Here is a 14614-nt window from a genome sequence, read left to right on the forward strand (position 1 = left end):
AAGTGTCAATCAGGATCATACAAGATATCAATAGATGGAGGGTGAGGAGATGATCAGAGGTAGTGGGAATGAATTCAAGAAAAGGTATGTCAACTGGTGTTGGTGATAAGTAGCCTCCCTTGATGACTCCTTGAAGGTCTCTCTCTTAAAGCACACTCCCCTCATCCTACTCATATGAAATGCCTTGCAGTGCTCAAGCATCTCATTTTTCATGATCATCTTTAATAAGTGCCCTAAACACTGATCTTCACATTATCCTTGATTGGGCAATATAGTCAACTTCAATGCTTCCAAAATGCAGTTTTGTTTGTTTTCCTGTTAAAAAAAAGACCTCAGATCTTCTCTGCTTATATTTCTGTGAGATCCACAGGAACTTGTACTACAGCTGCTTGGCATCCTTTTACAGTTGAACTGTATACTCACTGAACCTGCTACTCCCAGTCATTTTCCATTCTTTCCACCTCAATTCTGTGGAACAGTCTCCCACATGAAGCATTTCCAAAGGACTACAATCTTCAACAGGTCAAGAAGAATATTAACAGATTACTGAATTCCTGACTCCACCTTTACATGGCATCTGTTTGCTATAGGCTCTTCTGCCTTTTATGTATGGGATAAATATATATAACAGATCAATTAACACTCAAACACAACTATATATTGCATCTAAAACAACAACAAAAAATTTAAAGAATGTTAAATCAGTATGCAAAACTGACATACATGCACCTCCTGCAGCTTATTATATGATTCAAAGTTTTTCTTAATAAATTCTAAACTTTTAGGTGCACTAATTTTGCTTTTGTTTAAGGTCAGATGCACTACACTACACTACTTTTCCATTTCTGTGGGTGAATAATAACTAGATAAACAATATGGTAGGCATAGTGTATCCACTCTCCAAACAACAAGCTGCAGATCTGAATCCTACTGCAGATTTGAATCCCAAAACATCCATAGACATGGATGTTTTGCCATTTTGGGCATAGTTCAGAAACCCTGTTTCTGAACTATGCTAAAAATAAATAAAAATACATAAAATTAACAAAAATAGAACAATCCTTAGCCCACTCATGGTACTAATATAATATGAGGGTGGTCTAAAAAGTTCTCGGTCTCGACCATAGATGGCAGCACTATCGGCAAGATTTTTTTTTTCTAAGTTGGTACATCTGTCATAAGCATCCATGTGAAATTGCAAGTCATTCTATCAAGTAGTTTGTTTTATACAGCTGTCTGAAGCAAAAGTGTTGTCTGTATCTCTTGAAATGGATAAAATTGCATATCATGTGGTTATAAATTCTTTGTAAAAGAAGGTTTAACACCAAAAGAAATTCATTCAAAGTTCATAAAAGTTTATGGGCACTCTTCTCCTTCATTTTCGAAAATTAAGAAATGGACTGCCGAGTAGAAATGTGGCTGTACCAGCCTTGAAGATGATCCACGTAAAGGACCAAAAAGTGTAACAACACCAGAAATCATTTATCGAGTGCACGATATGGTATTGGATGACTGACAAGTCAAAGTGCATGAAATTGCTGAGACTATAGGCATTTCAAAAGAATGTGCAGGATATATTTTGCATGAAGAATTTCAAATGAAAAAGCTTTGCACGAGATGGGTGCCATGCTTGATCACAGCAGATCAAAAACGCACTTGAATGAAAATCTCTGAACAGTGCTTGGAGCATTTTAACAAGAATAAAACTGATTTTGTGCATCAATTTATTACTATGGATGAGACTCGGATTCACCATTATCCAAAATCCAAACAGCAGTCAAAACAGTGGACAGAAGCCGGTTGTTCAGCACCGAAGAAGACAAAGTTGCTTCCATCAGCAGGAAAGGTCATGGCATCAGCGTTTTGGGATGCTAAAGGCATTTTGTTTATTAATTATCTTGTAAAGGGTAAAACAATAACCAGGGAATATTATTCCAATCTTATAACCAGACTAGATGAAAAAATTCGTGAGAAAAGACCCGGTTTGCAGAAGAAAAAAATCATCTTTCATCAGGACAATGCACCTGCCCACAAAGGTGTTTTGGCAATGGGAAAATTAAGGGATCTGAACTATGAATTGTTGAAACATCTACCCAATTCCCCAGATTTGGCTCCCTCTGACTTCTATCTCTTCCCAACACTAAAACTCTTCCTCGCTGGTCAGTGTTTTTCTTTGAATCAGGAGGTAATTGCAGCTGTACAGGGGTCTTTTGCAGATCTTACTGAGAACCACTACAGATACAGGATAATGGTGCTGGAGCATCACTGGAATAAATGTATTAGTCTTAAGGGAGATTATGTTGAAAAATAAAAATAACTTTATATTATAAATTCGTTTTTTCATTGTTAGGCCAAAAATTTTTGAGCCCACCCTCGTATATGTTTACAAAAATCATTTGTGGATGGGAGTCACATTAAAATTTTATGAATCTGAAATATGCATGGCTGCATGCACTCATGAGTGCAATCTCCTCGTACATGACCACAGAATGTTTTCTTTGTAGGTGGGAGTAAAATAATATAATTATGAATCTGAAACATGCATGAGTGCAACCTCCTGAACACATGATCATAGACAATCACTATGGTGCTACTCTCACTGTGTATCAGGAGGTTCTTTCTAAGGGCAGAAACAAAACCAAATCTAACTAATATATAAATATTTCAAAAAAAAAAAAAAAAAAGTAGATCAAAATTTGGTAATCTTAAAAAAATACAATCAGTGCACTGTTACGTCTCTTGGTTCTCCTTTCTAGTTTTCCCTTTGGCTTTTGGTTATTTTGTTTTCTTATAATATCCTAATTTAGTTTCTTATCTTAAGAAGTTACATGTACCTGAAATTAGTTCCTTACAAATTATTTTAGGATCGACTGCACCAGCCAGAAACCAGTTCCTGATACCAAGACTTAAGCTATTAATTATATCAACAATTTAATTGAGGTTAGAGATCACGTGGTATGCAGTTGTGGCTCCCTTTTTCCCACTCTTTATACAATATCCCCTACTTATACAGGTACGAACTTTTCTAAGCGATAGTTTAGTCTCAGACATAAGAACTCTCAAGTTTTAGTTTAAAAGAATACATTTATTTGAACAAAAGATATTTACACTAAAATCATATCTCAATAATATAAGGATAAACTCATGCATAGATTCTCATACTACTGTAATAAATCACTCAAATATCCTAAATGTTAAAATCTCTCTTATATATCTCTTATCACACAGGCTCATCTAAATTTATGTCAAGAGCATTAGTTAATCATCCTTATTCTTGTATCTTGCATTAGGATTAAGTGATGCTCTCGTGGTTATGCAATTCTTAAATATTATCACCTTAGCAAAATGTACATGATATATTCACTCAATTAACAGTCATTGTTTTAGTCAGAGGACTAAACTCTTCCTTGTAAAACTTATATAAGTTGTAGGCTCTCTGTAAGGAACAGGGCCTTCACACACTATCACATATACTGAATCATTTAATAACTGTTCTTCTATAATGTCTCTCTTACACAAGAGATTAAACTAACATAGGAAGGTCTTATCACAGACGATTAGTCCAAAGGGATCACTTGGATGGCTCAAGCAGGGCTATGCTCAAAGTTCCTTTTGTTTCCTCTCTTTCTATATGACTTGTTATATATAAAATAAAAGTTCTGCACCATACCGGCTATTTCTTTATTGAAGTTGGTTCCTTAACCTTAGTCCAGGGTTTTCTTCGGACGTGGCAAGATTCTCTTGTCGCTCCACTGTCTGTTGCTTTCTTTTCTCCTCGAAGGATCTCCTTCGCCGTCCTCACATTGGCAGCAGATTTACCAATGGCTCTGTCTGCTGGTCTGCCGATGTTCTGTCGGATATTTTGTGCATATCAGATCCCACAACAATGTGGAATGTTGCTGGATACCGGAGACAAGCTTCCTCAGCCTTCGAACAAGAACACAGGAAAATACAGGAACATGAGAGAGCGTTTAAAGTGCGCGTGGCTCCTTATATTTCATCCGCGAGTACCCTCTCTCATTACTTTCGTCACCTACTTAACTATCCCTGATTCTTCAGGTATTGATGATGTCACATTCTTTTCTTCATGCCTCTCTTGACGAAACTGTTACGGTTGAGGTTACCGGATGGCTATATGGTTTTTCAGCTGTGTCACTGTGGACTCTTACGTAGTGATTTGACCTTCCGTTGATTGGTTCACATATGATTCTGATTTCTTTAACATAATTTTCCCATACTGGGCATGATTTTAGAATACAATTTGGACTATTTTATAACAATCTTACTAATTAAATTGATATACCCTCTTTGATTACAATTCATTTATTATTTCTTTACCCCTGCTCTTGAGAGTATAAGCATGTTTTCATCATAAGTCAATTTCTTCTCATGTTGGGTCCAAAATAAATGGCTCACTGATAGTAAGCCGGTTATTTCCGACACAACAGCACATTCTATTTAACATGCATTTATGGTGTGACATCTTGTGGGCTGAGTGTTTTACTCCCAAATAAGCACTTGACAAGTAAAAACTTGTCACTTACAAGCAGTATCAAATGTTTCTTGTGCGAACCAGAAAAAAACTTTTATCATGTACCTCAAAAAAAGAGTCAAGTGGATTTGAAGATTTTTTAATGTGTTCCAATAAAAAAAACAACAAGAGTGATGTGTATTGTCACATGGTAAGTGATATCATGGTATGCAGATACTTGGTGCACTGTTTTCATTCAAAAGTGCACTGTCATTTAAGTGCAATGGATTTATTATTATCTAGACCAGGTTTTCCCAACCCTATGTCCGCAGGCACCATGGCGCCCGTTGACCAATTTGTGTGTGTGCCCGCCGCTGTTCAACCGTGTGCCGTATAGTTTGAAATAATCACGCAACAATTCATGGCATGCTATATGACGCATGTGTTAATGACACATGACGAGTTTATTGTTTATTATTAAACGCATACAATGTAAAGGAGACGCGCATTCGAAGTTGTTCATTCCAGTTTAAGAACTGGAATATCATCATATTCTCCTAATTATGAAGCACTGGCCAATGAAATGCAATGCCAAAGATCACACTAACTTACATATATATATTTAAATTTTTATATAATGTAAACTTTTAAGTAATAAAACATTTAATTATAATGTAAACTTTGTATGTATTCATTTAACAAAAGAATTCAAAAAATATGCTTGAAAAAATAGATGGTGCCCGTCACCCTATCGGTATTTTAGAATGTGCTCTAGGAAACAAAAAGGTTGGGAACCCCTGATCTAGACATTTCCATGGAATCAGAAGGCTCATTGCTGAGGCACACACTAACCCTTATTCACACAATGCCTATCATACCTCTCCTTCAACTTGTTTACTGGTATTGTACCTACACGGATGTGTAGGTACAATATCAGTACAACATTTCGCATTTACTAGTACACATGTAAGTAGGTATAGTTTACAAAGTTTACATGAACTTTGTAAACCATACACCTTACTGGAAGCATTCCACAGAACTTTCAAATTTCTGGATTCACCTCTGGATCCTCTCTACAACTCCCCATCTTTCAAGAAATCCAGGTATAGTTACCTGGATTTTATTACATTCAAATGTTAAGTAACACAGATAATCTGATATTATCCAAAAAAAAGCCACATGTACTATATCTCAGTTACATTTAATTCTTATTTCTTCCTTTGAGTGATTTATAAAATGAGAAAAAGGTGAAAGGTATTAAAATGTTTCACACGTTAATAAACAGCATTCTTTTAAACAGAAAAATTTATTAAAAATATGTAAAGGCAAGGTTAAATTATTCTGAGTCATAATACTTATATAACAAGTTTTATAACTGGAAATTATATGAGCTAAAGTTAAATGAAGAAAGGAATGAATAATTTCTTTGGCTACTGAGGGAATGAGGAGATCATCCCTGGTAGTTCAGTAAGAGTACAGTTAGCAATAATGAGGGGCAGATATTTTGCATTGCAAGCAGTGAATGCATTGACCATGTGGCACAGTTGTGATGCAATTGTGCCACATGATTCATTCATTCAGAACATTTGTTTTGAATGAATGAACAAACAGATGAATAATTCCATAATGAAATGATTCACTTGTGATTCCATAGCAATCTGACTAAGGAAAGAGACATCTAATTTTTTCTTTAGTCTGATTGCTGTATGGAATTACAAAGTTTATCCCATTTATTAATATTGTTGTGCCAAAAGACATGAGGCTGAAATTAGCTGGATGAAAGTTGATCAATAGAAAAGGAAACACATGCAAGGTATGGCAGGTACTAAGAGGAGAGATTGATATCTATAGTATATGCAGAGGGCAAGCTGGTTAAGAAAAAGGTCCAGGATGTTTAAAACACAGTGATGCTTATCTAATATTATCTTTTTACCGAACAATTTATGTTAGAATATTACCAACAACAAATTCTTCAGCATATCTTCAAGCTTGATGGAGTTAGAGTAATATAATAATAGTATAATCAACATTATTACAGAAGTGACAAACATTATTACATAGTTTTAATAATGTTTATTACTTCAGTTTATGCTGTCAGATATTACTGTCAAATTATCTTTAATAGGTGAAGTTTTATAATATGGTAATGGCTTGTAATAAAATTGTAAATAACCTTATTTTTAAATTAGGTGTGCAATTAATAACAAAATGAAATTATTTTTTAAACTGAGTTTTCAATACTGACATGAGGTAATGGTGGTCCACAGCCACCTTGCATTAGACTGTCCACAATTTCTTGTCCTGTTGTCTTAGTGCGAAGAATGCTTCTACAAGTCATCCGACATTGACTACTGGGAGATCGATCACAGCAGTGAAGATCTATAAAAAAAGAGATCCAATAAAACAATAAATGATTCTTGTATTCTTTAAATTTTTAAAAATATAAAAGAAAATGAGACTCATCTATTGACGTAATTAAGCAATGATTAAAAGAATCAATATGTTTAGACATGCAGGAGTATCAAAGAGATAGGAACATATGTGGAATTATAAGGCAGGTGATTATAATAGTCTTAGACGTCAACTTCAGGAAGTTTCATGGAGGGAGGAATTGGAAGGCCGGGATATCATTAGTGCATGGGAAATTGTGAAGGAATATTTGTTAGCAGCAATAGTAAGCTGTATTCCACAAGTGAAGAAGAGGACACAATTTGGTGTAAAGTGGATGACAAACAATATTAAACAGGAACTTCATGTGAAAAAGAGGCTATAGAAGAAATATAAGGAGACAGGTGAAGAGCAGATGCATGAAGAATATAAGACACAGGCCAGAAGAGTGACTAGTGTGGTAAGGAAAGCGAAACTGGAATATGAGAGGAGACTGGCCCTAAGATCCAAAGAAAATGCTAAGGAATTTTTTAGCTATGTGGCCAGTAGGAGAAGAAATGATTGTGGAAGAATGACATTGTGGAATAAAAATGGGAATAGGGTGCCTGATGCAGAGGACATAGTGGAATTGTTCAATGAACACTTTATTGGAGTATTTCATCCTGGAGGAGTCAGTTTTAATGCTAGAAGGATAGGGCAGGTTCAAGGTTTAGAGGTGCAGGAGGAGAGCGTGTTCCAAATACTGAGTACTCTGGATGTCAGTAAAGCTGTGGGACTGGATGGTATTTCACCATGAGTTTTTAGAGAGTGTGCTGGGGAACTGACAGCTCCTTTGGCCTGGCTTTTCGGTGAGAGTCTGGCTATGGGGGAGGTGCCCGGGGAGTGGAGTGAGGGTGGGATGGTGCCATTGTGTGTGTGTGTGGGGGGGGGTCAGTGGCAGACTGAAGGTGTTAGTTGTGGGCCAGTTTGTGTGTCATTGGTAGTTGTTAAGATCCTGGAGAAATTGGTTAGGGACCGTATACAACATTGGGCAGATGGGGTGGTGTTTTCTGTGGGAGTCGGCATGGATTTGAAGGGGGGGGAGTACAATTGTTTTGGTGAGATGCTGGCCTTTTGTGATAAAGTTACAAGAGCAGTGAATAAGAGAAAGGCATGTACTGCCATTTTCTTGGATTTAGCAAGGACATTTGATGGGGTGCCACATGATGGACTGATATTTGGATTGCAGCACATGGGTTTGGATGTCAGGTTGGTCAACTAGATACAGGATTAGCTGTCTGATAGGTATCAGAGAGGTGTGTATGGTGGGGCAGTTTCAAGGAGGCAGAGGGTTACAAGTGGGGTCCCACAGGGCTCAGTACTGGGACCTATATTGTTTAACCTTTATATCAATGACTTTATATTGTCAGTGGATTGTGGGGGGGATATTCAGTTGTTTGCGGATGATGTGAAGCTGGGAAAGGTTATTAGTAATAGTGCAGATGTGGTAGTCCTGCAAGAGGATTTGAATAAGCTAGACAGATGGGCAAATGGATGGGAGTATCGGTTTAATGCAGCAAAATGTAAGGTCTTGAGGTTTGGGACACATCGATGGGACACTGCATACTCTATTGCAGGAGCTATACTGGAGGAAGTAGGGGAGACAAGAGATCTGGGGTTGATGATTGATAGAAACCTGAAATTCAAGGGACATATTGCAAAGATGGTGAAGGTAACACAGAGGATTGCTGCAATAATGAGAAGGACGCTGACCTGCAGAGATAAAAGAGTTATCATTCCGTTGTATAAGACCCTGATCAGACCACACTTAGACTATTGTTCTCAGATTTGGTCCCCAGGATTTGAAGGGGATAAATTAACTGTGGAAAGGGTACAGAGGCAGATAACAAAGACAGTTTCAGGACTGTACAATGTTAGTTTATGAGGATTGGCTGAGGGAATGTGGACTGCAGAGTTTGGTGGATAGAAGTAGAGGTGATATGATTCAGATTTTTAAACTGTTGAGAGATGGTTACAGGATTGACACTGGGGAGTTCTTTTGCTTGGTTGAACAGCGGGAAGGAGTAATGACAAGGGACCATCCCTGGAAGTTATGAAAGGAAACTGTGAGCAAGAGGGTGAGGAGTGGTTTCTTTGCATTGAACCGTGAAATGCATTGCCTGATAGAGTGGTGAGAGCAAGAACAGTTAATGAGTTTAAGGAGTGGTATGATAGACTTTGTGTTTCCTAGGAGGTACCTCCCACGATGAGTCATGATAGACTTGTGTTTCCTAGGAAGGACCTCCCGTGACGAGTCTTTTGACTCCTTGGAGGCCTAAATAATAATAATAATACTCCATGAAAAATTTACTCTACATTAATCTGGTAACAATCCCTCACCAATTTGTATATCCCAATCAAACCCCCCTCTCTTTCTGTTCACAAGGCTCTGCAAGTTGCATTCCCTCAATTTCTTCTTGTATCCCACATTCCAGAGAACTGATACCAACTTTAGTGAACCTTCTCTGAACCCACTCCAGTATATCTTCATTCCCTTGAAAACCAGGGGATCAAATCTGTACATGTATTCGATATGCAGCCTGATGAAGGCTTTATATAAGAGAACAAACCGCTATGCTTCTGCATGTGAATGTTATCTTTATTGTTGCCATAATAAAGAGAACATTCACATTTAGTAAAGGGCCCCCCCCTAAACTTCAAGTCTCTGTTCACCATCACTCTCCCAGATCTCTCATCTCCTCCAAATCTTTCAAAATTTCTCCATTAATTGCATACTCTGTATACAAACCTTGCAACATTATACTCATAGCTCCACTCATTTGCCCACTCACATAGTCTTTTAAGATCCTCCTGCAAGGTTCTGTCTGCTCTACTTCTCATAGTTCTTCCCACCTTTGCATCATCAGCAAACAACTGCATATCTCCAGTTTAGCTATTACCAATATCATTAACATACAAGTTAAACAATAATGGTCCCAAAACAGATCTCTGTGGCACTTCACTAGTGACCTTCTTTTAGGTTACCACTCCTCCATACACACATTCTACTGATACCTGTCCGACAGCCAATCAGCTATCCAACTTACTAGTCTGTTATCTAATACCATTTGTTTCAATATCAGCTACCAGCTTCTCATGTGGCAGTCTAATAAAACTTTGAAAAATCCAAGTATACCACTGTATATGCGTCTCCTTTATCTAGTGAATTTTTAACCTTGTTGTAATACGCAAGCACACTGCTGAAACAAGACCTCCCATAACAAACCGATGCTGACCATCATAGGTAATAATGCTTTAATCAGAATTCTGAATCCTAGTCCTCCTCAACTTCTGTAAAATTTGAACAATGATTCCAGACACACACAGATTGGCCTATAATTTGTAGGTCCCTTTTTCTCTACTTTGGGACTCATCATGCTGCAAGACTCATGTTAAATAGTATGCCAATGGTTCCATCAAATCTCTAAAGCATTCCTTCAAGCATATATATATATATATATATATAATGATAATGATGCTAACACATATTAGGAAAGTACTTAATAAAATGGATCAAAATAATTATCATAGATAAGCAATAAATTCCTATTACAGGAAGAGAGAGAGAGAGGCAAGGCAGGATATGGAGTGGGGGAAAAAACATTAAGAGAAAACTAATGAAACCAATTTTAGCTGTAAACTTGTAAAGCAAAAGAATACTACTGTTATGATATTCTGTATATCCCTTGAGGATACATACCAAGCAATGATGATGATGATAGAAGTTTATAATAGGTTAGTTATCTGGAATTATAGCTGAAAAACTTAAGACAATGAAACAAGCTTGTTATGTCTATTAACTGCATGTGTTATTTTTGTTCATTTGCCTGTTTCAAAGGAAAATCCTACCACCTCCATATGAAACTAGGTAAATCATCTCACTTGAAAAGTCTGCATTTCAAACAAGACTCAAATCAAAAGGTGTCTGCTATACAAAGATCACTGTACGATACACACTGTGCAAAGAGGAACTCAGAAAGAGGTACCACAAAAAAAAAAAAAAAAACAGACTATTTTGTTACGACAATGCAATTTAATGTTTTAAATTTTTTTTTACTGAAAGAGGAAAGGTAATTCTTACTTCTAGTGGGATTTTCAGCAGGAGTGATGTGTGTATTATTTCGTACACAATGAATAACAGATGGAGAATCCTGAGAGCAGCTGTTAATGACGTTTTTGCGAATTTCAACACTTGGTGTTACAGAACTAGTAAAGATTTCTTTGCAAGATAACTGGCAGTCTAAGGTCTTTGCATTTTTGCAGCATTTTTCCCCTGCTGTAATGACAGAAAAGTATGATAAAAATTGGTACAGATTCTCTTAAGCAAATTAATGGAGTCAATATAATTTTGTACTTAATTTAAATGCAACTCTCATATATTTAACTATTTCAAACATTAAGCATTAAATTCTTCAATATAAAAGAGTAAATAGTCAAATGCCTATTTTTTAAAAAATTTTTTATATTTTTTAATGATCTGCAGAAATAATGCAGCACTCTTTTACCAATAAATTAGATTCTTAAGGCATATAAAATATGAAGATTTTTTCCTCAAAATGAAAAGTTCTTTAATAGAAATTCCACATTGTTTTAAAACCGAATAAGAAACTCAAAGATCGAATCAAAGAGTTTCAAGCCGAATATAGTAACTATAAACGTATCGACGACTACTAGCATAAGCTGAAGCACGTAGTTCAAGTACGTAGTACAAACTAGGGAAACTCGTTGCAAAGGTGGAGAAAGTTCTGATCGCTATTCTTAGTATGTTCCATAATGTAAAACCCATCTCCTAGGAGATGTATGATGTTATACATTATGGTGGGAGGTCACTACCCAGACCGGTTTCGATCTTTATGGAGATCTCATCAGTGAGTAGCTAGACTTTTAAAACTTTTCACTATACCCTTAGTATAATACTAAGGGTATAGTGAAAAGAACTTACATACTCTGCTATATGAGTTGTCAAAAAGGTGCAGCCATAAATTATTTCAAGTAAAGAGCCAATAGGCTTCATTTCGGCGAAATTTGATTGAAACTCTTTGATTCGATCTTTGAGTTTCTTATTCAGTTTTAAAATAATGTGGGATTTAATATCCCCTTAATTTAAATAATGTTTTACATCGCCGAAATGAAGCCTATTGGCTCTTTACTTTAAATAGTTCTTTAATAGGTTTATTCAGTTAAAATTCTTCTTTCAAAAAATCCTACTTGTATGAAGTTGCACATTGTTAATGTTATATAACTGAACATATAAGGGAAAATATAATTACAAATATCAACATTGTTTATTTAAGTATTATTATTATTATTATTATTATTATGTGACACCTCCAAGGAGTCCAAAGATTCATTGAGGGAGAGTGAGCCAACAGCATGAATGATTAAACCCCTTCCAACTACTAACCAGGCTCAAACTTGCTTAACTTTTTGCGTGAGCCATTAGCAGAGGCTCTACCAATCGACCAACCTTTGCTGAATAGGGAAATATAAATATATATATATATATATATACAGAAAAATTTATATAACACCCTGTAGAGATAAAGTTATTAAATGAAGGCAAGTCAAGTTGTGCTGATATGTATTAAATGTCAGGATGCTACTTTCTCCTTACCAGTTTAGTATCTATACTGAGGACATCGTGCATGTAGCAATGGACGAACTTAAGACAGGATTTACGATGGGCGGTAGATTAATCAGTAATCTGAGGTATGCTGATGAGTTGTACTGATATGTGCTAAATGTCATGATGCTACTTTCTCCTCCCCTGTTTAGTATCTATGCTGAGGACATTATGCATGTAGCACTGGATGAACTTAAGACAGGAATTACAACGGGTGGTAGATTAATCAGTAATCTGAGGTATGATGATGATACACAACTCCTTTGCAATGACAAAGAAGAATTAGACAAATCCATGACAAAGTTAATGAAATCAGTAAGAACAGAGCACTTCAGCTTAATCCTATCAAGACAAAGATTATGGTTCTGAAAGGAAATACAGATACGGAAGCTCCTGAGAAATAAGTGTATCTTAATTGAGAAAGTCAGCAAGTTTGAGATCCATTATTAACATGAAGAATGGGATCCTGTGATCCATTATTAACATGAAGAATTGCTGTTCAGAAGATGTCAGAAGAAGATCAGGAATGGCTAAAACAACAGTCAGAGATTTGTCTAAAATCTGGAAGGATGGATTTATCTAGGAATAAAAGTTGAAGATTCTGGATATAGCTGCTTATCGAACAGCAACTTATGGATGTGTGACTTGGAACCTAGAGAAGTCTGATAAGAAGAGAACACTGCTTTTGAGATGTGGTGTTGCAGAAGATTATTGAGGATATCATATACTGAAAGGCAGACAAATGAATGGATGCTAGAAAGGATCTGTAGAACTTTAAGGCTCCTTAAGGATACTGACAGAAAAAAGTTGAAATACTCTGTACATGCTGAAAGGATGGAAGGAGGATTTTTCGAAACAGTAATAGAAAGTCAAATTATTGGAAAAAGAGGAAGGGATAGACTCAATGAGACCAATAAATGGATGGATGGTGTATTTGGAGTCATCACTCCAAACACAAATTTAACATTCAGTATGCAACAGGACCACTTGATGAGGACTGGTGTAGCACATCACCAAGCAACTGAATGACCATATGGCAGTGGTTAAATTCAGCTGGGGACCCTCCAGGGCCTGGACCGGAACTTTTTTCATGCACTGGGCTCGGATCCAGAACATTTTTCTGTTTTGTGACTTTTCTCTCTTTACGGTAATTATACCTACTTTATTGTGTTATTATTCAACAATTGTTTACAGTTTTGAAGTGTATATAAAGTCAATATCAACGGCTGCCTGATTACGAACGCATGATGAAAAGGAAGGGGAGGTTTGGAGCTTCCTGTAATGCATTATCTTGCAGCGATTGACAAGCAAACATTATTGCAGCATAGTGTAGTGGAATCTTGACAGATTCATAGTGATATTTTGTCTTTTCTGGTTGGCAACACTGTCAGCAATCAGTAACCAACAACAGAACAGCAGATTAGCAGTTGTTTATCAGAACTCATGATTATGAGAAGTACAAAGAAAAGCATGCAATATTTTTGTGTTTATGTAGGCCTACTATTTCAACTATGGATACCTTCTTTAAACGGAAAAATAGCTCTCGGATGACAGTGATAATACAAAACGAGTTTGTAATGACAGTTTGTGTGTAGTTTCTGAAGAAGTCTGTAACAAATCCACAGAAACACAGGATTCCCATCAGTTGCAATGCAATAATATTAATACGTTGAACGAAAGGAAAGATTTGCTGACTTGCTGGACACTCGACCAGTGGATAGTATTCAAAGGTAAATACAATTGGTTATTTTGTAGGATAGAGGTTTGGAATGTATAACATCTGCAGAGGTACAGACCCTGATGTGCAAGTTCTTCACATCAGGATATTCACTTAGCATCAGAGTAGATAAATGGATTAATACGTATTAAAGGGGAAGAGTCTAAACAATGCCAATAAATGCAACTCAAAGAAAATTTACACACACAGAGATCCCAAATCTCACAAAAGTGCAAAAATCAATTATTAGAAGTAAAAGTGAGAATTCATTGCGGCACATTGTAGAAGAACAGAACTCTTTAGCTCATGAAATCATGTACCATGTGTTTCTACAAGCCTTGTGGAAACTATTGTAGACCTCCTGCAACTGTTAACT

General features: G+C 36.4%; 1 protein-coding gene across 1 annotated transcript in view; it reads right to left on the reverse strand.

Annotated features, from left to right (window-relative positions):
- Nucleotides 1-14614, reverse strand: part of LOC150105530 (reversion-inducing cysteine-rich protein with Kazal motifs-like) — a 279764-nt gene that overhangs the window by 126407 nt on the left and 138743 nt on the right. The window contains exons 7-8 of the mRNA XM_090394242.1: nucleotides 10980-11174; nucleotides 6717-6850 (exon numbers count right to left, since the gene is read on the reverse strand). Of these exons, the coding sequence (XP_090250368.1) occupies nucleotides 6717-6850; nucleotides 10980-11174 (329 nt within the window). The remainder of the gene's footprint in view (nucleotides 1-6716; nucleotides 6851-10979; nucleotides 11175-14614) is intronic.

Source organism: Typopeltis vanoorti, chromosome 6 (genome assembly GCF_054136105.1).
Source record: "Typopeltis vanoorti isolate ZY-2024b chromosome 6, IOZ_Tvanoo_1.0, whole genome shotgun sequence".
NCBI lineage: Eukaryota > Metazoa > Arthropoda > Arachnida > Uropygi > Thelyphonidae > Typopeltis > Typopeltis vanoorti.